The sequence below is a fragment of the Nannospalax galili genome, unplaced genomic scaffold, assembly GCF_000622305.1.
Source record: "Nannospalax galili isolate Female #2095 unplaced genomic scaffold, S.galili_v1.0 scaffold109, whole genome shotgun sequence".
NCBI lineage: Eukaryota > Metazoa > Chordata > Mammalia > Rodentia > Spalacidae > Nannospalax > Nannospalax galili.
In genome coordinates this window covers 856897-881674 of record NW_008360315.1, presented here as the reverse complement: position 1 = coordinate 881674, position 24778 = coordinate 856897, and the positions used below count along the sequence as shown (strand labels likewise).

Here is a 24778-nt window from a genome sequence, read left to right as displayed (position 1 = left end):
TAAGCTGTTAGAAGATGTGTCATCTTCTCCAGATGTCAGGAAGATAGCAAGCTTGATGGAGATGTTCATACAGACAAGTGATGGAGAGGTAGCTACGATATACACTTCCTAATTCTTCTAAGGGACACATAAGCTTACAATTGCTGGATCTTGAAACTCTGTGGTAACTTGCTGAACAGTGATAGAAAAACGAATGCAGGGTACTTATGTCACTGTGGCTCCTGTTCTCTTATTTCATGTGTATGCACAGGAAGTATCTTAAAAGAAGAGTGACATAGGCTGATAATCAGGATCAGTGGGGGTGAGCTAGTGAATGGTTTTACTTTACTCCTGTGCTTTCTGGGTTGATTGTAAATTTAGGATGAGACTATATTACCTCACCTAACTGAAGGGGAAAAGGTTTTAAAAATGAGAAAAATATTTTGGAAGGCAGCTGTGCTTACCACTAGACTACCAGCACGAGAAAAATATTTTTAAAGTATGTGCTAACACCTCAAAGGGTACAAGAGACTCCAGTTACATAAATTTTGTAAGTTGGACTTTAGTAAATTGTGTAACATTATGGGGATACAATGCAGTAAAAGTGTCTGAACCCACCATCTTCCCTTTCTTACTCAAAACTAACAGGTCTGATGCCTTTTGTCATGTTTAATTTCAGGGTTTCAATTCTAGACAGATGTCTGTCATGTCACATAAGGTCTGTGATACTCTTACTAAAATATAATGGTCAAATTATAAAACATTTCAATAAGCTTTAATTACATTTCCCTATAAGTAGAATGGTCAAATTATAAAACATTTCAATAGGCTTTCATTACATTTCCCTATAAGTAGAAAATTACATATTATATGCCACTTTGAACCAATTTCCTTACAATCTGAAAAATAATTTAGTGTAATATGTTAGTTTTTAAGAAAAATTTATTGGCTATTATAAAGCAACTACAGAGTTCTTTACAATAAAATTGAAGACAAAAACAATCTTTTGTAGGAGTCAGATTAATCAAAAGGCAAAGGAGAGGGAAAACAACATCTTGGCAGTATGGTGGATCTAAAGGCACCTTAAAGTTGTTCAGTTAAATTACTACAGACACACAGACATGTTTGATGACTCCATTCTATTAGTCGAATATTAACAATTATTTCTTCCAGCAAAGTCATAGAAATAATTTATCCAAAACATCCTGAGAATAATGCTTAGTTTGATTTCTTCATAATGATTCTTTTATGACTTGGGCCAATCTCTGGAAGGCCTAAAATAGGAAAGAAAAGAATTGATGAAATTAGGGTATAACTTTGGGACAGTTCATCATCACTTTAGAAATTCAAGTAGACATTCATATGAAGTTGAGATGAGACAGTAAAGAGTCAAGTTTGGCATCAGCCTTATCTGGGCAGGATACCATACCTGCCTACTGAGCTACATGGATAAGTGTCCTTCAAGCTTATAAATTTCCAAGATTACAAAATTTTATTGAGCTTTTGTACATTTCATACTACAGTTCTTAATCAAATTTATACCCCCTCCCCCATCCATTTACTCCCACATCCCCCTGCTACCGGACCTCATGTATTCTGCCATACATGTTAAGTCCTATCCAGTCAAGTATTTGTACCCAGATGTCCTTGGTGCAAATTCATCCACTGGAGTCCAGTCAGCCTATCTAGAGATCTTTCGTAAGGTCTACTCTCCCTCACCCAGTAGTAATCAGTCTCCAATAGTTCCCAGACTTGGACCGGCCCACCACTTTTTTTGGTTCTTAGAAACTTCTTGCTTGCTCATCAGTTTCTATTTTGTCCACAGTGTAAATATTTAATATTTTCATATAATCGCTCATATGCAAATATATTCTATACATTTTGAACTGCTAAATATATTCCTATGAGCAGAGAGAACTTATGAAAAAGCAGATAAATAGCAGGAGAAAGAAAGTAAAGAGAAAACACGTAAGAAGCATGTTTCCCAGGATGAATCTAAACTGTTCTGAAGGTCAGATGCTCTGCTCCATCAACAGGTAGATGGCGCAGTTCTTAGGATCTGTTTAATCCTTGCTAAGGTTTTTTTTCTTCTTCAGAAAAAGACTGAAGGCCTATGTATTTGCAGCATTTATTCACATTATCTCACGAAGGAAGGAAAGGGTATTGTCCTAGCACATGTGGGAAATCTCCCAGTACATTTTGACAAGTTATTCATGAAGACAACAAACTTTAACTCCAGTTTAGTCTCATTTGCCTACAGAAGTCCAGCAACAACATGAAAGGGACATTTAGCAAGTTCATGACTGGTTCAAAACCACTATCTGGTTTTTTGAAATTTAAGAAGACATTATATAATGTTCTAATTTAAATACAAACATACCAAAAATCAGAAATAGGAGCCTGTGTTACTCTGAACAAAATACTCACCAAATCCATTTGTTCTGGAGAAACTACAGAGAAGGATGCTCTAAAGTAAGAGGTTGGAGCTGAGCTATCAATGTAGAAAGCATTTCCAGGAATCAATAAGACCTATGAAAGGTTGTGAAAATAAATGATATAACCATTGAAGAAAAAAATTTTAAATGCATCAGGCTACTATCATTGTGGGAAAGGACATTTTAATCTTAAAAGCCATTAAAGAAATAAAACACAATTGAAAAGAAAGCAGTTCATATGAAAACTGTATACAGCATGCAGTAAAGAAACCCAAGTGCATAGAATCTGAGAAAATGTTCACCATAAACTGACCAGTGCTATTTCTTTACATATGAAGAATGCATAGAAACTGATAAGAAAAACACAAAATTTAAGTTTTAATGTACAAAGACAGCTTAGTAAAGAAATGATAAAATACAAATAAATGTCTAGCCTAACTAAAAAATATTATGAATTCAAACAATGAGATACCATCTCAAGGTATACAATTTTAAAGTGATTTTTAACTGGAACCTGAAAGAAAACTAGATGTTGAACTAGCAGAGTGGGGACCAATATTTTGTAGAGAAGCTTTGGACTCTAAAGGCCCTGAGATAGGAAGAAAATGGAATACTTAAGGAAACAGATAGAACATAAAATGTTTAATACATAAAGTAAGGGGATAAAAATGTATGTCAAGATGGGGTGCTGAGAACAAGCAACTGGTCTTATAACCATGGCAGCAGGGATAACTCACTGACTGGACACTCTGTTTCCTCTTCATCCTGGGCACACAGATATACTTTATTCCCTGACACTGCTTGCCTTTTTCTTAAGCATTTCTGTAATGTAACAAACACTAGTAATACTATTGGCTCAGTCACCTATGGATCTTTGTAAAGGTTGAAATGCATAAGAAGCCATCTCCCAGCACAAGTCTAAACTTTTCTGAAGCTCAAAGGCTCTGCTCTATCAGTAGAGTTCTTTGTCTTGAATTACTAGGTGGACAGTCCTTAGGCTCTGTTTAACCCTTGTCTTGAATTTCTAGATGGACAGTCCTTAGGCTCTGTTTAATCCTTGATAAGGTTTTTTTTTTTTCCTTCAGAGAAAGAGACTCCTTCTTTCTCTTCTTTAATCCCTTCCTTCCTTCTTCACTTTGGGGACTGAACCCAGGACCTCACACATGCTAAGCATGCATTCTGCCACTGAGTGACACCTTCAGCACCCCCTAGCCTCTTTCTAGCTATGTGGACTATTGAGCAAATTTTGACTAACAGATGTAAGCCAAAATTTTGGACGCTACTTCTGGATGCCTACAAAAAATGTTTCCATGTGTGAACCACCCTGCTCTTTCTATTTGGTAGCAATGCTAAGATTGGAGACCAAAGAGATAGAAGGAACCAGAATCTCTGAATTACTGTTGGAGCGCTGCAGATCATGGTTTTGATTTTTATGTGAGTTATACATAAATTTCTATTGTTTTCAGTCTTGGAGATTTAGGAGTTTATATTTTGTAGCAATTAATATCAACTAGTATAATTTTGATCCTGAAAAACATGAATTGGTTTTGGTTACATGGTATAAGTCTGGGCTGTTTACAAGATGAATTCAGAATGAAATGGTTTGGTGGACTCTAGGGTAAAGATGTCAGGCAGAAGATGAGTTTCTTTTTCCTGATTAACAAGATATGAAAGCCATCATCTTTTCAATGTATTGGAGATGTTTGGGGATGGGCTAGACCTAAAAGAAAAGGAGGAAGTGGGCTAAAACCTGGGGTAAGGCAGTGTGATGAAGTTGGAGATTATAGTTAGATATATAGAATAAATGAAGAGTTTGGGAAAAGCAGACACTATTTCAATCTACTTCCTTAGCACTCAGCTCAGGGATACATTCAAATGTCCATATACCAAAAGTTTTGACAATCATGACATTGACTGAAAAAAGAAAACTGAAGAAAAGATCAAATCAACCTGTATTAAATGTATTTGAGATAAGTCAGCTAGATAGTAGTACCTACTGTGTGCTGCTACTAGGATTAGCAGATGAGTAAAGCATGAGTCTTGCCCTCAAGTGAGATGGTTAGGGAAGATACTAACCTTGCTGGGCAGTCTATCTCTAAATATAATTGTGGGGCAGCTTGTCTCTACTCTACTGGCATGGTACTTTGGTGCTTTGCCAAGGTCAACTCCATATTTTCTTTTTTTGGTCTTTTTGAGACAGGGTCTCCCTGTAGCCCCAGCTGACCTAGAACTTGCTATGTAGACCAGGCTGGCCTCAAACTCACAGAGATCCGCTTGCCTCTGCCTCCTAAATGCTGGGATTAAAGGTATGTCCGGCTCATATTTTCTTTTTAATAGTACTGTCAAGAAAAAAGTAATTCTGGGAACAGGTCTTGGCTTACAGAGATGACCTCAGAGAAGGGACAACTTATTTGGTCAGTTGGAATGCTATACAGAAAATTGCATTTAGAATTTTCAGTTAACTCAGTGCTTTCAAGTGAACTCTAGGAATATGGAAGGGGGAAAACAAACCGGTGGAACTAAATTTTAGGTGAAAAAAATCATCAGGACATAAACATTGCGTGTAGTTTTAGCCATGCAAAATGACAGTATAGTCAAAAAGCAAGAATCTATATGTAAGCTCTTCTAGAAATTACAACACAGATGGTCACAAAATCTGAGTGTAAAGTTGATGTGCTATTTAAAAGTTTTTGTTGTGTTTTTGTGAATCTTCCAAATTTCCTATAATGGGTATACTTTATTTTCATGATCAGGAAAAATCCTTCCATGTTAACTACTATTGGCAATGATTACTGAACATTTACTGTGTGCCAGGTATTTTAAAGTGACAGATACTAGTTTTTACAGATGCTGTTTAATCATCATAGCAACTTGATGAAGGAGGAATTTATTAAAATTATTTATTTATTTATGCACGTGTGCTTATGTGTGGGCGCTCATATCATGGTGTGCACATGCTGGTCATAGAACAAGTCTGTGGAATTATTTCTCTCCTTCCACCTTATGTGAGTTCCAGGGATCCAGCTCAGGTGGGTCACCAGGCTCACAGAACAAGCACCTTTACCCACTGGACCATCTTGCTGGCCTAGGGAAGGGATTCTTATTCTATTTTATTGATAAACATAAGAAGGGTAAGTGGTAAATTACTCAAAGCCACATATATCGTAATGGGTGAAACTGAAATCAAACCCAAAGAGCACATCTGCAGTTGGACACGAGTCTAGTCATGATTCATGCATCATGAGATGAATTACTATCTCTCCATCACTTTAGCTTAGCTAAATAAACTGCAGAATTTATCATAATTTTAATGATTAGACAACATAGTTCAACACCTTAAGTTGCTGAACAACAAAAAATACCTTTTCATTTTATTCAAAGATAAATTATTTTAAAGAAAAGCCCACTTTCCTTGAGACCATCCTGTCCACCCACCTTCCACTTTTACCTCTTTCTCAATAGCTTTTTCTTCAATCAGTTGTTTTGTATTAGGAATGCCCTTAACTTTAATCCACAGAAACATTCCAGCATTGGGAACATGCCATTCTGCCAAACCTACAAACAAAACAAGAAAGCACCATCTAGAGTCATTTCTGATGACATCAAACATTTGTTTACATGACACAGGTGCAGTGGTTATACATAAGTACATCCCCAAAAAGTTCTTTCAGTGAGAGCATTTTAAAATATAATTTGATGAGACCCCAAAATTGTGCTCTGGTTTTAGTTCAAAAAGTCAGTAGTAGGGGTAAGAGGCTCACAGGGAGACAGTCTCCTGTGTGCACAGTGAGTGTGGTTAGTCTTCCCAGAGAGCAAAATTTTGTAGTGCACCTCTCTTCCATATGGTTAGACTCACAGGAGATGTAGTGCATCTCTCTTATGACTAGACTCACACTTACACAAAGACAAATGGCTGTTCTAATTTTACAAGAGGATTCCTCAGTTCTTTCTGGTATTTCATAAATACCATTACTTATGTAATAGTTTGGAAGTCCAAGTGGATTAACTTCTATTAGAATGTAATTGATTAGAAAAGTGTGTAAATTCAAAAATTCTAGATGCATTTGTGAGCTTTATGTTTGAGTGTTAGGATAGAGAAACTAAGGGTAAAGATTTTGATTTCAGTTATTATTTAAGAAAAACTTGCCATTATGATTTTTTTTAAATCAGCACTGCTATACAAAGTGGTAGAAAAGTATTCATTTTTATTTTATTTTATTTTTTAAAGATTTCATTTCTTGGTCTTTTTGAGGTAGGATCTCCCTGTAGCTCCAGCTGGCTTTGCATTCACTATATAGATCAGGCTGGTCTCTGTCTCACAGAGATCCATCTGCCTCTGCCTCCTGAGTTCTGGGATTAAAGGTGTGTATCACCATGCCTGGCCTAGAAGAGTATTCTTATCATACAGATAATTATTATGTTTTTATAGTGAAGACTTTACTTAGAACTAGTGCCAACAGAAATAAGGAATTTATATGTTTATTAATCTTCACATCAAAGGTACTTTTGATGGTATAATTAAAGCCAGGTAATTTATCTGACATTCTTTCATAAGAAAAAACAAAAATCATCCTGCATTCAAAGAAGCAATAGAAACCATTACTCAGATATGTGTGGTTAATGAGGTGGAGGCAAGGAACTTGCAACTAGAGATCTGCTTTGTATATATAAACAATACTGATTTGGGGGAACATCTTGAAACAAACATTTCTGAAAGTTTTTGAGATTTTACTTAGCTTCAGGTAATATTGCTAATTGATATTCTGACTGAACTTTTTTTTCTTAGAACCACAAAATCTGGGACTAACAATGTAGTTCAGCTGGTGGAGTGCTTGCCTCTGTGCGTGAGACCCTGGGTTCCATCCCCAGCATCTCATCAACTGGGGGTAATTGTGTACATCTGCAACCTCAGCACTTGGGAAGTGGATGCAAGAGGATCAGAAGTTCAAGATCATCTTCTGCTACATAGTGAGTTCAAGGCGAGCTTGGACTATGTGAGACCCTGTCTTAAAAAAAAAAAGAAAAGAAAAAGGGAAATCCTAACAACAACAAAACTCCTGCAGCAGATGGCAGAGATGGGTAGAACTCAAGGGTTGATGGCATGTTACTTGTGAGATTATTCTAAGGGCAACATTTCCTCAGCAAGACTGTTCCTATGCTATTGTCTCTCTCCCTACCAGGGCTGTTGATCACATGTGGCCATCTGCTCTAGAGATGCTATTGTTTATCTTAAGGTCAGATGCTCCTCACTCACCACTTAACCATTTGTCTGCAGCTGCCAATATTGCATTCCTCTGGTTCCTGTAGAAATCAATAACTCTAGAAGAAGAAGAAGATAACAAAGATGAATTCAGGACACTGACCACAGGGACAAAAGAGCTCCAGAGTCCAACCTGTAAGAATTTGTTATTTTGTTCTGATTAAATGTTGAATGCTTCATAAAAGAACATTGTAATATTTTGATTGTCTCATGGAAGACATTTTAAACCATTATGTTTCTCCCTTTACTGTAGAGAAATTAAAGAATAAAAATTAGTAGAACAAAAAATCCATTTTCATATAAAGTATGGAATTTAAATGTAGCAGAAGAAACAGTATCCATCTTTGTGGTCAATTGTCTTAAATAATTGTCATTTTCAGAATAGGAGAACACTTGAGATTAAAGAAAACACTATTAAAATTAAGAGTCATTGGTCTGGGAATAATGCCGTTTCTCTTTATTTCTCAATGGTCCAGGAGGTACCATATTTACATAACAAAAGTAGCTCATAATTTTCCCCATTATACTAACTAGGCAAATCGTTTTCACTCATCCAAACTAGAGCCAGTTCCCATATCCTGTGTCCTTTACAGTTGATGATCAAATAAAGTAGATATGTATATGGATAGTTTTCATCTAAACTAGTGAATCCTCAATCTGGGAATTTCAGATCACTATTGGTGTGGGTAGACAATGAGTCTAGGCAGTTCTTGGAAGACTTTTTAGGTGAAAAGCAACTAAAATGAACAGACTTTGGCTTCTAATAGACTGTTTCTTTTGTGGGTCTTTGGACACTTAAGAAGGGAGAATAAGAGGGCTGGAGAAGTGGCTCAGCGCTCAAGAGCACTTGGTGCTTTTGCAGAGGACCCAGGTTTGGTTCTCAGCATCTACATGGCAGCTCACAGCCATTATCACTCAAGTTCCAGGGGATCAGATACCCTCTTCTTGCCTCTGCAAGCACCAGGCAGGTATATAATGCATGTATATACATGTGGGCAAACTTTCATATACATAAAATAAAAATAAATCTTTAAAAAGGAAGAATATTAAATCAGTACTCCGGATGCTCTGTACTTTGTCTCTTGGGCTCCCAAATGACTTAGTACCTGTGAACATGAGCCAGGAAGCCATCTTCTCCCCATTTGTGTAGAAGCTGTGATATCAGGAGCTAAAAGAGACAGAAAAGCAGTAATATAATGGTTCATTCTCAAAATGGGTTGGCATTTTCCAGACATAGAGGCAAATCAATTCTGATTACATGTGAGCCACTACAGAAAGATAGAACAAGTGAGCCTAAATAATACTGGAAACTTTAATAAATTTTAATTAATGACTATGTCAACAACAGTAGGTAGGCTCAATTGGTCAGTGCTTGCTACATATCCATGAGGGCCTGAATTCGGACCTCAGTAACTATGTAAAAACCTGGGCATGGTGGTGTGCACCTGTAACTTTAGTGCTGGGGATGGGGATTAGACAGGAGAATCCTTGAGGCTTACTGGCAGCTAGTCTGGCCAAAGTGGCAAGTTCCAAGTTCAGTGAGAGACCTTGTCTCAAAAAAGTAGGGTGGAGAGATGCAGAGGTGATGAGATACAGAGGAAGATGCCTGATGTTGACCTCTGGCCTCCACATACACACGCACACATAAATCAACACACACACACACACACACACACACACACGGAAAAACAAATTCCAAACACACACACACACACACACACACACACACACACACACACACGGAAAAACAAATTCCATTACAGAACTTTGTTACATGCCAGACAACATGCTAGGTACTACTGTAAATTATTAATAGATTTGTCTAATTGAATATTCATAATAATAAAATATTAAGTAGGTTATTTCTGTTTTACTGATAAGGAAAGTGAAATACATGTTAACTTTCTTCTCTTTCCTTACTCCCTCCCTCCCTTCCTTCCTTCTTCCCTCCCTCCCTCCCTCCCTCCCTCCCTCTCCTGGAAGGAGAGCTCTCAAAGCAGACCTTCCTTCCTTCCTTCTTTCCTTTCTCTCTCTCTTTCTCTCTTCCTCTCTTCCTCTCTCCCTCTCTCCCTTCTCCCCTCTCTCTCTTTCTTTCTTCTTTCTTTCTTTCTTTCTTTCTTTCTTTCTTTCTTTCTTTCTTTCTTTCTTTCTTTCTTTCTTTCTTTCTGGTATGGGAACCAGGCTGGCCTCTATCTCACAGAGACTTGCATGCTTCTACCTCCCAAGTGCTGGGATTAAAGGTATGTACCACCATGCCACCTGGCTAGTTTAATTTTCTTAATGTTAAACAGCTAGTTATAGAGCTTGAATTCAAAGACAGATTATCCAGTTCTAGGCCCATACTATCAGTTACCAGACTATAATGCCTCTCTAAATTTGAGAAATTGTATAGTATTCTCTGTCTCTGTCTCTCTGTCTCTGTCTCTGCCCCTCTCTGTCTCTGTCTCTGTCTGTCTGTCTGTCTCTCTCATCATGTAAGTGTTCAAGACCAAGTGCTTGCTAAACATATTCTGTGCCTGAGTTATATACCCACTCCCTCAAAATATATGCCAGATATATCAAGTTCTATAAAATATTTAGAGGGTCACCTAAGGCTCATGGAACATAGTGGAACAAGGGGGTAGAGAAAATACTAATGCATCTCTCAGTTCTCATTAATAAAGCTCCCTCATGCAACAGAGGGCAATGAACACAAAAATACAAATGGCCAAAGCATAGAAAATAAGATTCTTCAGAGTGTGGGTCCTTGGATAGGACTCCTATATTATACTTCACCCACCCAGGGCTCAGGGACCATTGAGGAAGAGGGGGTGGAAAGACTGTAAGAGCCAGAGGAGGAGGTGCATGACCATAGGGAAATAGAGCCTTACATGTTCCTGGGTCCTTGCTTATATGAACTCACAGCAATGGTGACAGCATGCACAAGACCCATGCAAACTCAAACAGACAAAAACCTAACATAGAACTGTGGAAATGGGTAGTTGGACCCACTCTTAGCCCAAGAACTAGTGAGCAGCTGATAACTGTTGGGTGAGGAAGAGCTGACCTTCTTTAAGGGAGTGACTCTAGATAGGCTGACCAGACCCCAGTGGATGAACCTGTACTGACAGACATCTGGGCACACTAATTTGACTCGATAGGCCTTAACATAAATGACAGAATGCATGAAATACAGTGTGTGGGGTATGGGAGCCTGCACACTGGGAAGGGGGTATAAAGATGATTAAGATGTTGTATATGGAAAACCCAAAAATACAATGAAAATATACAAAAATATTTAGAGGTTTTCTGTTTAAAATGGGAAGTCTAAATGTTACAATGAACTTCTGTTGAAAGCAGATATAAAGTGTATGGGAAAAGTTCCCAATTTTTAAAAACACGCTTATATCTATATAAGAATGTTCAACATGCCCGGTGTGGTGGCACACGCCTTTAATCCCAGCACTGGGGAGACAAAGGCAGGCGGATCTTTGTGAGTTCAAGGTCAGCCTGGTCTACATAGCGAGTTCCAGGGAGATCGTGTTTTAAAAAAAAAAAAAAAAAAAAAAAAAAAAAAAAAAAGTACAACATACAACAAATGTCCTATGAGATGCAAACTTTTCATTTTGAGGGTTGAGAGATGGTTCAGTCAGTAAAGTGTACGCCATGCAAGCAGGGTGTGCTGGGTAGCTTCAGTGTCAACTTGACACACCTGGCTGGAGGGGCCTCAACTGGGGAACTGCCTCCATTGGACTGGCCTATAGCCATGTCTGTGGGGCATTTTCTTGATTGTTGAGTGATGTGGGAGGGCCCAGCCCACTGTGGGTGGTGCCACTGTGGGTGGGCAGATGGGCCTGTGCTGTAGAAGAAAGCAGGCTGAGCATGGGCTAGGGGAGCAAAGCAGTAAGCAGCATTCCTCCATGGCCTGTGCTTCAGCTCCTGCCTCCAGGTTCCTGCTCTGAGTTCCTACCTTGGGCTGCCTCAGTGATGAACTGTGACCCAGGAGCTGTGAGCCAAGAAACCCTTTCCTCCCCACTTTGGTATTTGTCAGAGTATTTTGTCCCAGCAATTGAAAGCAAACTAGAACACAGTGGGACCTGAATTTGAATCCCTAGTACCTACACATAAAGCATGGTGTAACAGCATGAGCCTGTGATCCTAGCACAGGGGAGGTGGAACGGGAGGATCCCTGGGGCTCTATGTCCAGCCAATGTAGCTGACTCTATGAGGTCCAGGTCTATGGAGACACCTTGACTCAAAAATGAAAGTGCAAAACAGTTGCAGATGACATCCAAAGTGGACCTCTAACCTACACACACATACCCAGACACTAGTATGCTCACCACATCCACATTTGCACATCCACATGAACATACACATACATACATGCATATACAATCTCATTCTCACAATTACAACAATTTCCACATCTATCTAATACCTTTTTAAAGCTTTGGAGGAAATTTATGCAATCTCCCTAGTTAACTTTAATTAAAATATGTTCTGATGAATGTCTTTAGGAGTATCTGAGGAATGTATAACGAAGGCAGATGATGAGTCATTGGACAGGTTTTGGTGTCTTGCTGTCATTATAGATTCCAAGACAATGAAGCTAAAGTTCATAGTACCTCATCAAATTCCATTCTGTTTTGTTCAGTTCACAAAGATTTTTAAGAATTGTATTAATTAATTAAATTTGGAGTTCTCCTAGGGGCACAAGATGGGTGTAATGCCCTAATTTTCAAGGAGTTTGAGTCAGGCTGTGTGACAGCACTAGGTTTATTGATTTCTCACTTGCCATTTGTACTGTGCCTCTCCAGACTCCAGTCGTCTAATTTTGTTTTAGAAATGGAGAATCACATTTAACTTTTGTTCCCTGCCATCTTAAGTTAATCATACTTGTCCATTTACTTTATGCCCTGATCTGATGTAAAAACAAATCTTATTTCCCAAATTGTACTTACCTGTGAGAAAGTGCAGGGGTGAAGTGATGAAACTTGTGTGTGTAAAACAATTCTCTGTATCAAGGCTTTGGGACCAGTCATAAATCCTACTCTCAACCTACACAGCAAGACAAAAGGCTTCATATCAACCCCATATCAAAAAATAATGTGAGTCACTTTGCTGAATTCATTAGGAAAAAAATGATGACTTGGTGACAAATGGATCTTGATAATTTAAACATTCTAACAAAACTACTTCTTACTTTGGAAATATTTAATTTTAAGTACACATATATAAACAATGCAAGTATTACCAAGTGTTTCTAAACATAATCTCTAATATAAGTTGCCCAAATGCTGATCACCCTTCTACAACTTAGACTAATGGCTGAGCATCTTTGACCACTGGAGATGGATAAAGAGATTAGATGTCTACATTCCTATTAACCATCAAGTGTATTTCCAGGCAAGAAATGAGAAGTATTGAAATGAGAAGCATTGTTTGGACTAAAGATTTTGAGGCTAGCTTCATGTTAGAGATATGAACCTTACCCAGAGGAGAGGATTTTTGAAAAGGTGTCAGCTCTGATGACACGCCCATCAACATCCATGGAGAGAAAGGTTGGTGCCCAGGGCTTAAAATAGGAAGAAGATTACTGTTGATTTGCAAACTCTGTGAGTCACCGTTACTCTGCAGAGTAGAGCAAGCATACATGCACAGATCTGGCACGTAACCGGTCAGGCGTGTCTTACCTTTGTCTTGGCCTACGGCCTGCGATGTGTGTGTTCTTTTACTAGCGTCTGTCTGTCCTCAGGGTTCAAACACACTCACAAAAGCTCCTTTATTTGCTCAAGCTTTCATTACCATGAATTTGGAGAAATTTCAAACACACCCTCCTTGCCTCCGGGATTGAAATCTGGATTTATCAGATTTAGATGAAGAACTCAGAGAAACAAATTTGTACAAGATGAAAAGATCTTTTAAGAAGACCAGCACCATTTGAGGTTGTCTAAAAATACAAAGCTGATCCTTGGAACTAACTAACTAGAAAGATAAAAAACAGATGGGAATGAAGGCTAGAAATTTAGTCAGACTATGTACTTATAGTAAGATTTCCTTCAAAAGTAAGGAGAAATGAGAAAGGGGTTCATGGTCAGGCTGAGGGTGGGAGGGCAGGGGAGAATCACATTCTAGAAAGCCATGCAGCAGATCAAGAATGTTTATTTATTCTTGGTACCTTTAAATGGAACTGAATTCAAGTGTATGATCTTTGCAGCCCTGAGTGCATATTCTGTAGGATTTTGAGTAGTTTGGCATTGTTAGTTCGTATCACTACTTCTGCCTGTTAGAAAACAGCTATCATGAAAGATAGCATACACATACAGTGAGGATTAATTTGTCACCCCACGTTCCTGCAGATAAGGTTCAGAGATGTGATAAGGGTGGCAACTATGTGGCTGCAGTGCCTTCTGTGTGCATATGGAGAAGATTATTTGGGACAGCACTGCTTCTCCTTTATCTTGAATACAGCTTCCCAGTACTCCTCTGCCATTTCAATTGCAATACTGAAGCTGTTATGCGAGATGAAACCCACTTAGCAGCCCTGGTATGATGATTAAGGAGTTATGAAGAAGGATTTAGAGGTCAAGACCATCAGCCTGACTTACTCTGCTTGGCTAAATCATGGTTCAGAGAACTAGCTAGTCATTTGGAAAGTAACTAATTTCTACAAGGAGCATTAACACCAAAAATGAAAAAGAAAATCTGGTAAAACCCAAAGATGGAAAAACTAAAACTCAGTAACAATTTATTCAATTTAATATAATTTGGATAGCTTTGATTCAAACCCAGGTAAATTTCAAATGGCATACAGTAACAACAACTGATCTTCTAATAGTAACATAAAACTACATCATTACTCACCTTGTTGAACTGAATAAAATAGTAAGGATCATCTTCTATTATGAGGAAATCATATTTTCTTGCAAGCTAAAAGGTTAAAGTAACAATTATTTCTTACAAGTGATCTAAAGTTAAAATAATTTGGGATCATAATTCTTTGTGCTCATTTGTTTATTCATTCAAGAAACTACTTCTGAGTTCCCATTATCCTGGACAGTGAGGAAGGAGATGAGTGAGGGTTTTTTTTTTCTTACAGAACTTACATTTGAGTAGGAAAGAGAATGTTCACAAGCCTGTGGATAATGAATGGGGTAAGGGTTAAATGCTAGGCAGAGTATTAAACAGGGATAATATTTGATCAGGGTAATCAAGTAGTCATTAAGGTCCAATTATTGGGGAGGCTGTCCTGACAAGGTAACACTGGAACTCAAAATGACAAGAGTCAGTTAGTTATGCAAGTATTAAGGAAGAAGATTCTAGACTGAGGGATGAGAGAAAGCAAAGATCCTGGGACCAATAAACCTGTGGCACGTTTCCGAGACAGGAAGGAGGATGGTGTGGCTTTGGAATGTGGGACACAGCAGGAATTGTGTGAGAGAGAGAAGGCTGGAGAACAGAAGAGATGGTGTCACACAGCTTTGTAAACTTGATAAAGGAATTTAACTGCTAGAAGAAGCCACTGGAAGACTATGATCAGGAAAGCCACAAGGCTGGCTCTGCATTTATGTTACGGCACCTGCTGGGGTTGGTTGTCATGTAAGCAGTGACTGGTTACACACCAATGGTGAGATGCAACAAGCTGAGTGAAACTGTCATGTTGCCACGTAGTGAGGACAGATAGTGCTTAGGAAGTAGGCTAGGAATTATGGTGAAGGAAAAATAGATGGACTTGGATGAACTTGGTGGTGGAGTCCACAGGGTCCACTGGACATGGAGGGTGAAAGGACAAGGAGAGAATAGAAAGAGAGAAATGAAAGGTAATTTTTCATGGACGTTAATTATGAGGATGGAGGGTTTCTGCATTTGAGCTTTGGGCTGGGGCGGGAAATGGCAGGAGTTCCATTTAGGTTAAGTTTGAAATGCTATTGGACATCTATGGAGATATCACATAGGAACTTGGATACAGAAGTTAGAGCTGGGGGCTAGAGAGATGGTTCAGCAATTAAAAGCACTGACTGCTCTTGCAGAGGACCTGGGTTTAGTTCCCAGCATTCACATGGAGGCTAACAACCATCCAGAACTCTAGCTCTAGGAGAATCTAATGCCCTCTTCTGACCTCTGTGAGCATTGCATGATATGGGTGAACTTACATACATGCAGACAAAACACATACACATAAAATAAAAAATAATAAATAAAATTAAAATAGAAATTAGAGCTTAAAGAAGAGATGGGCCTGAGCAATGGGGAAATTGTCACATGGAAAATGAAATTTATAACCATGTAATTGGATGAGGCTGTCTTGGGTAATATCTAAATAGAGCAGAGAATTCAAGAGAGAGCCCAGGGGAGTATGAAAAAGTATAAAAATATCAAGGCAATAATATCAAGCCTTTATATTTTCTAGGTAAAAGGAATTGGTCAAAATCTTGCTTGTGATTCTACTATATAACACCAAATTCTATGTGGCTAAATATGGGCTTGAAACTTATCTTAAAAATACTTTGTAGGAAAAGGTTAGGAAGTCAGTACAGAAGCAAAATTTTACAAAAGGCATATTTGTCTTATTTTTCAAAGACTTCCATATAACTCAACATATGTGTAATATTAAAAATGTGCATAGTAAATAACTAGGCAGCATAGATGTCTAAAGAGATTTTACAAAGAGGAGTACTCCTATTATTTTGAAAGATGTCTTTGTAACTTGAAATGACAAGCAGTAGGAAGCAAATATGACAAGTCTAAAATACAGCACAAGCAAAAATATCAAATAATGAAAATAAAACATGGGGTCAAGTATCAGTCTTATAACACCATGTCAAGAATATAATTTCTTTTGTTTAAAAATATCAATTAAGGGAAAAGAAAACTTTCAGAAGTAAAAGGTGTGGCAATTTATTGTTTCCAAATTTAGGAGGATATTTGGTACAGATAAGTCTCATTAAAAGCCATCTTCCTTAAAAGCAGGAGGATAATAAGAAAAGAAACTCACATGGTTCTAAAATGTCAAAAGTGAACAGTCTTGTAAAATACCTCATAGATTTCCTTCTTGCGATCACTTGTCAGTGAATTGCCTGTGGGGTTGTCGCCATTTGGGACAGTATAAAGAAATTTTGGAGTCTTTTTCATGGGGTCCTTGGAATCTTCTGGTTTCCATCTGGAAAGAACTTTTTTGAGGCCATCTGGAATAATCCCATGTTCATCACTGGGGACATTAATTATGTTGCCGCCTAGTGGTTGCATCTGTGGAGCATGAAAGGAAGCCCAGGAGTGAGGCATGTTTACATCGCCATTGTCAAGCACCATTTTATTCTTAAAGCTCATCAAGAACTTAAGAACTTTACTATTTATGCTTGTAATAAACCTGAACTCAGGTTGTATCCTATTATTCCTCTGGGGTAGGGGAGAGAGAGAGAGAGAGGGAGAGAGAGAGAGAGAGATATGGAGATTACATCTTCATCTTCAGGGCAGGGCTCTGCTTTGAGTCAGTCTTGTTTGTAAAACACCTTCAAAGATACACATGGAAATGTGTTTTGTTAATATCCTAGGCACTTCTCATAATTAGGCTGGCAATCAATATTAGCTATCACTCCTTTGTAGGTAGGCTGGTAAGATGGATGGTTAGGGAGTTCTTATTCTGAGTTGAAATCATATCTTGTAGTTTCCATCCTTTGTTTCACCATCCTAACAGCATAGACAATAAATCTAAGTATTCTGTGTTATGATGACAATTCCCAAGCTTCTGTAGTGTTCTCTCTTTGGGGGGAAACTGCTGCAGTTTCTATAACCATTCATTGTATCACTGGATGGTTTTCAAATCCTTATTCATTCCAACTGTGCTCCTCTGTGCTGGCTTCAGTTTGAGAACATAGCTGTCTAAAGTGGAGTGCCCTGAACAAACCTAATCCTCAGCAGTGAGGTCTTCCTCCTCATTCTGAATGTAACAGTCTCACTGGCTTAGCACTGGAGTAGAAACTTCTAATTGTAGCATGCCAGTTAACAGTTACAGTAAATTGAAATATAACACAGTCATACTTAGGCACATGGTAATGAAAAAAACGAGTTTTTGTAAATTATGTCACAATTGACATGAACTATTAAGAAACTGGACATATTTTTGTACAGCTTAACTTTAGTGCATATTCATTTTCTTTTCAAAGAATACATATATGAAGTAGAGAGCACATTTAATATGTTACATACATCCTTTACAATTCTCCAGTTCACAAATGAAAGATGTTGTTCTAATTTTTAGTGGACAGATACTGATTTTTAGTTTGTTTTATTTTTATCCTTATATTGATGTGAATTCAAGGAAAAAATGTTGTATAAGATCCAATTTGTTCCAGAAATATAAGTGGGCTTTCCAGGATATAACACTTCAAATATCAAAGTATATTATAAGCATACATATAAGGTAACATGCCTCCTTTGCATATGATAGATCATAGGTAATAAAGTTCTATAAAGCACAAATGGCAAAAAACTACTAATAATATACTCATTCTTGCTCACTAATACTTTTGTTTGAACAACTCAATCACAGCTTAACAATTAATTTGATAATATGATCCAAAATACATAGATCAAATAAAATATATTTAATCAAATTTTTTAATTGAACTTCCTTTTAAACTAAAACTTTTATTCTTAACCCTCTCTTTATTTTTCTCATAACTCCTACCCTTGACTGGTTAAAAATTATAATAATGCTATAAATATGAATGCTATTTATGAGACATTAAACATCAAAGTTTTTCTTTATTCTAGTGATGTTAAACTTCTGAATTAAGACCAAATATTTAAGTTCCTCTGATGCACACTGAAATTCTTCCCTGCAACGCAAATGGATCATTTCTGCTCAGTACTGAGGAATGGGAACACAACACACCACTCTACCTCTTAAACTCATGACCTTATGATGGCAGTAATTCCTTGCTGCAGAATGTAACAATCACCAAAAAGTGTGAAGTCTTTCAGACATCCTCACTGCACTTGAGGAAACCAAAGATTCTCTAGAAGCAATTCAGTATGTACATTGCCTCCATCCACCCCATTTTCAAGTATATGGATGCATGTTTGCATGTGTGGGGATGCACATTTGTGGAGGCTTGAGGCTGATGTTGGGGATCATCCGCCATCAATCTCCTACCTTGTTTATTGAGTCAGGGCCTCTCAATCAAACACAGAACTTTCAGATATGGCTTATGTTGCTTAGCCAGCTAGCTCTGAGGATTCCATTTTCTGGAGCTAAAATAATAGGTGGGCCCAATTCCCACCAGCCTCCTGGGGATCTTAACTCTGGTTGTGCTTTTTTAAACAAAAAAACCACTTTTTTTTTTAAACAAAAAAACCACTTTTTTTTAAGATGGAACTTTTGAACTTAGTGAACTTGGTATGATGAATGCCATATTTACACACTCAAGTCAGCCTTCGAACTATAATCAAGCATTATGTTAACTGTTAAATAGTGATAAAGGTGAATTTACTATAAGAGAGTGGTTAGGGAAAAAATACCTGAAGCTTTGCAGAAAGAAACCTATAGTTTCTATTCAGATGGTGATAAACACAAATATTTTAAACATATGATACCATCAAGCACTAATGTAGCAAAAGGAGAAATCTTTTCTCAAGCAGTGTCTTTGAGGTGACAGATATTCTAAAGGTGCAATGCTTTCCTCTGTTCACTGTAAGAGACTTGCTGTTTTATAAAAATGTGTACTCACAGCATAAAGCGTTCCTGAAAACAAAGGTTCATTTACGAGGATGTTGTCTCCAGGATTGATGAGCATTTCAAATGCCTAATAAAAAAAAGTATTGGTTAGCTAGCATAGTATTATTCCTATTCTTAGAACCCCTTTTCTTAATTTTCCCTCACAGGATCTAGAGGAGGAATTGGGAAATTTTCCATAAAGGGCCAGGCAATAGCTATTTTGTGAGCCATAGTGTTTCTGTTGCAGCTGTCTCTGCCTCTATAGTGAGAGGCCAGTCACAGGAATGTGTGAGTAAATGGGACTGGCTGAGTTCCAATAAAACTTTATTTTACAAACTTAGCTAATGGTCTGAATTTGGCATTCAAGTCACAGTTTGTCAACCTCGGTTGTAGAGTAAAATGAAAAAACAACATAACTGGTTTGGCTTCTCAATTGGTTCATTCCTTTCATTGTTTCTTGGAAAATGTGTTAGGTGTCTACTGTAAGTCAGAGCAGGGAAAGCCCTGGAGAGAAAATCCTGGGTAAAATGTCACGGATCTTATTCTCATGGGACTACTGGTCCTCTAGGGGAGCTGGGCATCAATCAATTGCCTAAATGGCCTAAATCAGTGGCAAGCACTGTTAAGTGCAGATACACAAAGTCAGTAACAACTAATTTCAGGACTTGAGCGTTCATGGAATTCAGATAAGGCCTTCTTGATGAAGTAATGGCCTGGTGTCTATGAGGAGAGGTGAAAATAGGTACTTTTTGATACATTCTGACAAACTGAAGGAATCCTGGGACTGGAAGAGGATGGAGAGAAAGAGGCAGGCATGGGAAGAGACCACATCCTGTAAGCATTCATGCCATGTGAGTTGATTAAGGGTTTTAAGAAAGGCACGAAGAAGAGGAGCCACATTATTAGTTTGGGAAGATTTCTCTGACTGAAGTATGAAAGAGTAGGAGAAGAGGGGGAGCATGAATGGGAAGTTTGGGGGATTATTTGGGAAATTGCTGCTATGGTCCTTGATACAGTCACAGGTAGTCTGAGCTAGAGAGGTGGGACAGGGAAGACCTGAGAGGTATTTAGTAAATGAAAACTTGACATGCTTGTGACTGTGGGGGGAGCAATGAAGAAGAGTTGTCAAGAATGACCCTAGATTTCTGGTACCATCCACCCAAACACAAGATAAGGAGATGTTTGGGTTTGAGCTGCCACTAAAATATTCTGCCATAGTGTTAGGTGGATGGATGGAAACGTGCATGTGGAAAGAGCAAGGGAGTGGCAGGCATGTGCTTGATCACGTGGGTGTGAAAAGAAGCAGTCAGATGAAGCACAGATTGTAGGCGATGAGATGCTCAAGGATTGAGGTGGAAGAAACCCCAGGGAACCAGCAAAGCAGAGAAGTGTGATGTGAAGAAGGCTACGCTGGTGGTGGGATAGCCATGCAAGGAGGGAGCTGCAGTGTTGAAAGTGACGTGGTCAGTGTGGCTAAACAGTATTTAGGGATGAAGCAAGGTGAGGTTTGCTGGTGTGGATGATGTGAAGTATCCTGACATTTATTTCAGGCGATAGGCTTTCCATACAAAAATCTACAGGGTCTCTTACGACTCAGTCATATAGAAGTCATAGACTAATCCTTTCATACTCTATGATATCTCATGGTTTTCACCCCAAGTCATTCTTCCTGTCAGTTAAATGGCTTAAATTGAACAACCAAAATAGGGCTATTTATAACTGAGCCAGAAGATTGGCTTTTGTTCCCTAGTTTGGACTGATGATTAATGTATCAGTCTTTTAAACTACTATTATTACATCTTAAAAACATACAGTCTTCCAAAAAGTCCGCAATGGACTCAGCCTCCATAGGACACCCTTCACCAAAGAACTTGAGTGACACACGTGACTTAATAACAGATAGTAGGAAAAGCTAATCAGGTATTAAATGCCTTTCTGACTTACCATATTTTAAACTTATGATGGGCTTACCAAGATGGATTCCAGTGTTAGTGGAAAAGCACCTGTATGTAAGTCTAGAGAAGAACAGTCAAGAAGGTGAAAGAATGCTAGCAAGGTATGCACGGAGACCCCATAAGCAGGCACAGAGAAGAACACTATTCTCAGTTCAGGAATATGAGGGTATGCCCTCTAAAATTAAAAAAAATCATATTGAAATTTTGTAACTACAGGAAGAAATCAAAAGTAACCTGAATCTTTGAGCCAGGTGATCTTAAATAGTATTCACAAAGATTTGGGTGAAGTTGTACACTCCCCTAGTGAGAATTTGGTTTAATGACTCAGCCCTAGGGTATGGTTTCATGTGCTCTGTATTTAGGAAAAATCAGACTGGTAAATGATTGATGGCAGATAATTTTTGGAAGTCTTCATGGTCATGATAAAGGAAACCAGAAGGAAACATCAATCAATTAACCTAGAGCATTTCTAGCAGGATTTTGTGTATAGTCAACCTTCCCATTCTGTCTTTTGGCTTTGAGTTTATAATTCTAGGTGGAGACAAAAGAAACGACCAGTAGCCCTCAAATTCCATCCTTTTGTAGAGAGTGAGAGGTGACTATGTTGAAGAACATACTTGATTTCATATGTGGGCTCCTTTTTCCTTTGAGTCTTACCTTACAAAGACCATCTTGGCAGCCAGATGTGATGCATATATCCATTTGTCCTTGACTGGGTGCATAGTTGACGGTGGGAGGGTTATGCAATTTTATTTGCAGCTGTTTTAGCCAGGACAGAAGTTCTGGAATTCTAAGGCATAAAATGCATTTTTAAATTTATGGTAGTAATAATCATAGAAATAGTAGACAGGAAATAAATTGTAGTTTAATATCAAACTCATTATACATTCAATTTAAAATTCTTCAAATGCTTTTTGGCAGTATCAATATTCTCACTTAAAAGATGAGGCAATAGACTTAGAGATTAAGAGAGTCACATAACTTCAACCATCCAGAAATTCACTTAAAGTCAATCATTTAATCAATGAACTGAACTTTGAATCTACATCATACTTATTTCAAAGCCTGAAGGCTCACTTTCTTTCTAAAATATTCATTACATAGAAGATTCTTTGTTTCACGATGAAGATTTCTATAAGCCTCTTAGGAGTTTAGAAATTTAGGCTCAATTCACATGCACACATATTAATGAAATACATTTCAATAAGTTCTTCAATCACAAATATTATTTAGATAGTCTTTTGGAGCTCAGGCTGACTTTGAGCAACGTGTACTCCCCATGCTATCTTGAATTAGTAACTCTCCTACCTCAGGTTTCCAAATGCTGGGGTTACAGGCGTGTCCATCACACCTGCCCACAAATGCTTTCAATAAAGTATAATTGACAGGCCTAATCAACTAGTCTTTATCATTAGAAGACCAGATAAAGACTGTCTTAAGGTATGTGATGGTTCAGCTTGTCTTTAAGCAATTAAAGACACTTGTACTTATAAAAGCAATGTAGTTATACAACTGCCTGTTTAAAAAGACACATCATTATTAGAAAATTGCCCAAAGACTGCATTATCCAGTTGCTCCCTTTTTCTACTATACTTCTACACTTAGCAATCTTCTCAGTGTCACATTCAACTCAGATGATATTTCCAGAATCTTTCCTGGCTTTCCCAGTCATTTATGGTTGAAAGGCAGTCACTGGAGGGTGTGAAACATTTAATATCCCTTTTGTTCTTAATATTTGGAGATTCTTCTTCAAATTTCCCCAGTCACTGCCCACCACATTAAAAGAGAAATGTCACTTTATCAATGGGATGTGATAATGAGTCAATAAAAAGATATTATTGATAATTTACCCATAGCTTGGAGAATACTGAAGGGCTCTCTTCATTATCTCTTCTTCAAATTGGATGGTACTTCCGTCTTCCACAGTTATAGTAGAAGCTTTGAAGGGGAACATGCTTGGGTTTGGATATCCAGGAGCCAAGGAGATGAGGGATTTGGGTGCTCTACTTATTATATCAGCTGTGATAAACATGGGTGAAAAGAAGGAAAGTTTCTCTTGAAAAATAATATCAATGGATATAGTTCAGTATGCATTAGTATGCATTATAGTCAGCCACAATGTTTAACAGTCTCTAATGACGGAATGTGCTATAGCATGATTCTAAGTGTCTCTGCTCAGTTCCTGTATTTGAACCTAGTATTGATATGACCTTATTAAAGGACAAGATTAGATCATGAGGACTCTGCCCTCATGAATGGAATTAGTGTCCTTAAAAAAGAGTCCCAGAAGAGGCCCTTCTAAGAGCAGGTCCTTGCCCCCTTCCACTACGTGAGGACAAGGCAGGAGTGTCCATCCTTAGGGAATGGCCCCTACCAGGCATTGAGGTTGCTGCCTCCAGATGTTGGATTTCCCACCCTCCAGAACCAAGAGGAAGCCATTTCTGCTGCTTCTGAATTGCCAATTTATGCTATTTTGATCCAGCCTCCTACTGGACTAAGACAAAATGCTACTTTGAAATAAACAGAGTAATCTTTTCTAGGCTTCCTCAGCGGTGGAAGATGGAAGAATGGGGATGGCCAGGGAGAAGGCAGAAGGTTCTGGAGTAAACAAAAGGCCACACACAGTAGTAGAAAGCCTTTCCCCACTTAGCTGTTTCCGACCCACGTGGTGGTTCCCAGCTCTGCTCCTGGCTCCCATTTCTCAGGTCTGCCCACTCTACACTCATCTACACCCATATTCCTATAGAACCTTGGTCCACAACCTCCCTTCCAAGGACATGTCTCAAGGCAGACAGCTGAGCCTGTCTGGCTGGCTCAACTCCTCCAACGCTATTTGAGACCACAGCCTCTTCTGCTCCCAGAGAGAGCCTGACTCACAGAGAGCCTCCGCAATTGAAGGAATGGGTGCAACCCCGCGGTGGCTTGGCAGGGCACCGTCGCCGAACCGCTTGTAAGGAAGGCTGCACTCTGGGAGGGCAGGAGAAGCTCTGGCCACATTTCTCACCCGTGCTTCGGATAGGAGAAGGCTTTCTGGCCATGCTGGTTGCAGTGAGGAACCGTGCGTAATTCATGTCACCGCTAGTCATACAGCACGCAGCTTCCGTGGCTCAGGACTAGAAAAGCCAAACTGTCCGGCCAAGAGTGTCCTCCTCACTCTTCACTCGGGGTGCAGGGCTAGCTGTCCCCTCGTAGAGCTGCAGAGAGTCACCCAACCTGTCAGGCTGGGCTGCAGGCTGTGTTTGATGTCTGGGTCCTAAATAGGCCCGGGCCGGCGGCTGCAGGGACAAAGTTCACCTGCAGAAGGAATCAGCCCCGGCTGGGCTGCCCCAGGCCACGCCCTCTCCCTCCTCCTCGGTGCAGCCTTTGGCAGCTTGACCGCGGGCACCTCCGGTCACTGGTCATGGGCGGACGTGGAGGGACCAGAGAACTGAGCCCTCAGCTGCAATGCGCA

General features: G+C 38.8%; 1 protein-coding gene across 1 annotated transcript; it reads right to left on the bottom strand.

The window, feature by feature from the left end:
• Nucleotides 1-903: 903 nt before the first annotated feature.
• Aadat (aminoadipate aminotransferase) lies at nucleotides 904-24778 on the bottom strand. The gene is made up of 13 exons (XM_008824932.3): nucleotides 24332-24778; nucleotides 23178-23346; nucleotides 21985-22117; nucleotides 19386-19460; nucleotides 16693-16902; nucleotides 14521-14586; nucleotides 13149-13231; nucleotides 12618-12714; nucleotides 8781-8842; nucleotides 7669-7733; nucleotides 5863-5969; nucleotides 2407-2508; nucleotides 904-1253 (listed from the first exon to the last, which is right to left on the bottom strand). Exons 1-13 carry the CDS (start codon nucleotides 24411-24413, stop codon nucleotides 1212-1214), a joined length of 1293 nt encoding a protein of 430 aa, XP_008823154.1. The 5' UTR covers nucleotides 24414-24778; the 3' UTR covers nucleotides 904-1211.

Excerpts from the sequence above, each read along its gene's own strand:
- Aadat (XM_008824932.3), bottom strand. The coding sequence starts at position 24,413 with ATGACTAGCGGTGACATGAATTACGCACGGTTCCTCACTGCAACCAGC. Across the intron at positions 14,587-16,692 it reads GCAAGAAGGAAATCTATGAG|CTTGCAAGAAAATATGATTT; the intron begins GTATTTTACAAG and ends TTAACCTTTTAG. Across the intron at positions 13,232-14,520 it reads ATTTTATTCAGTTCAACAAG|CCCTGGGCACCAACCTTTCT; the intron begins GTGAGTAATGAT and ends TCCTATTTTAAG.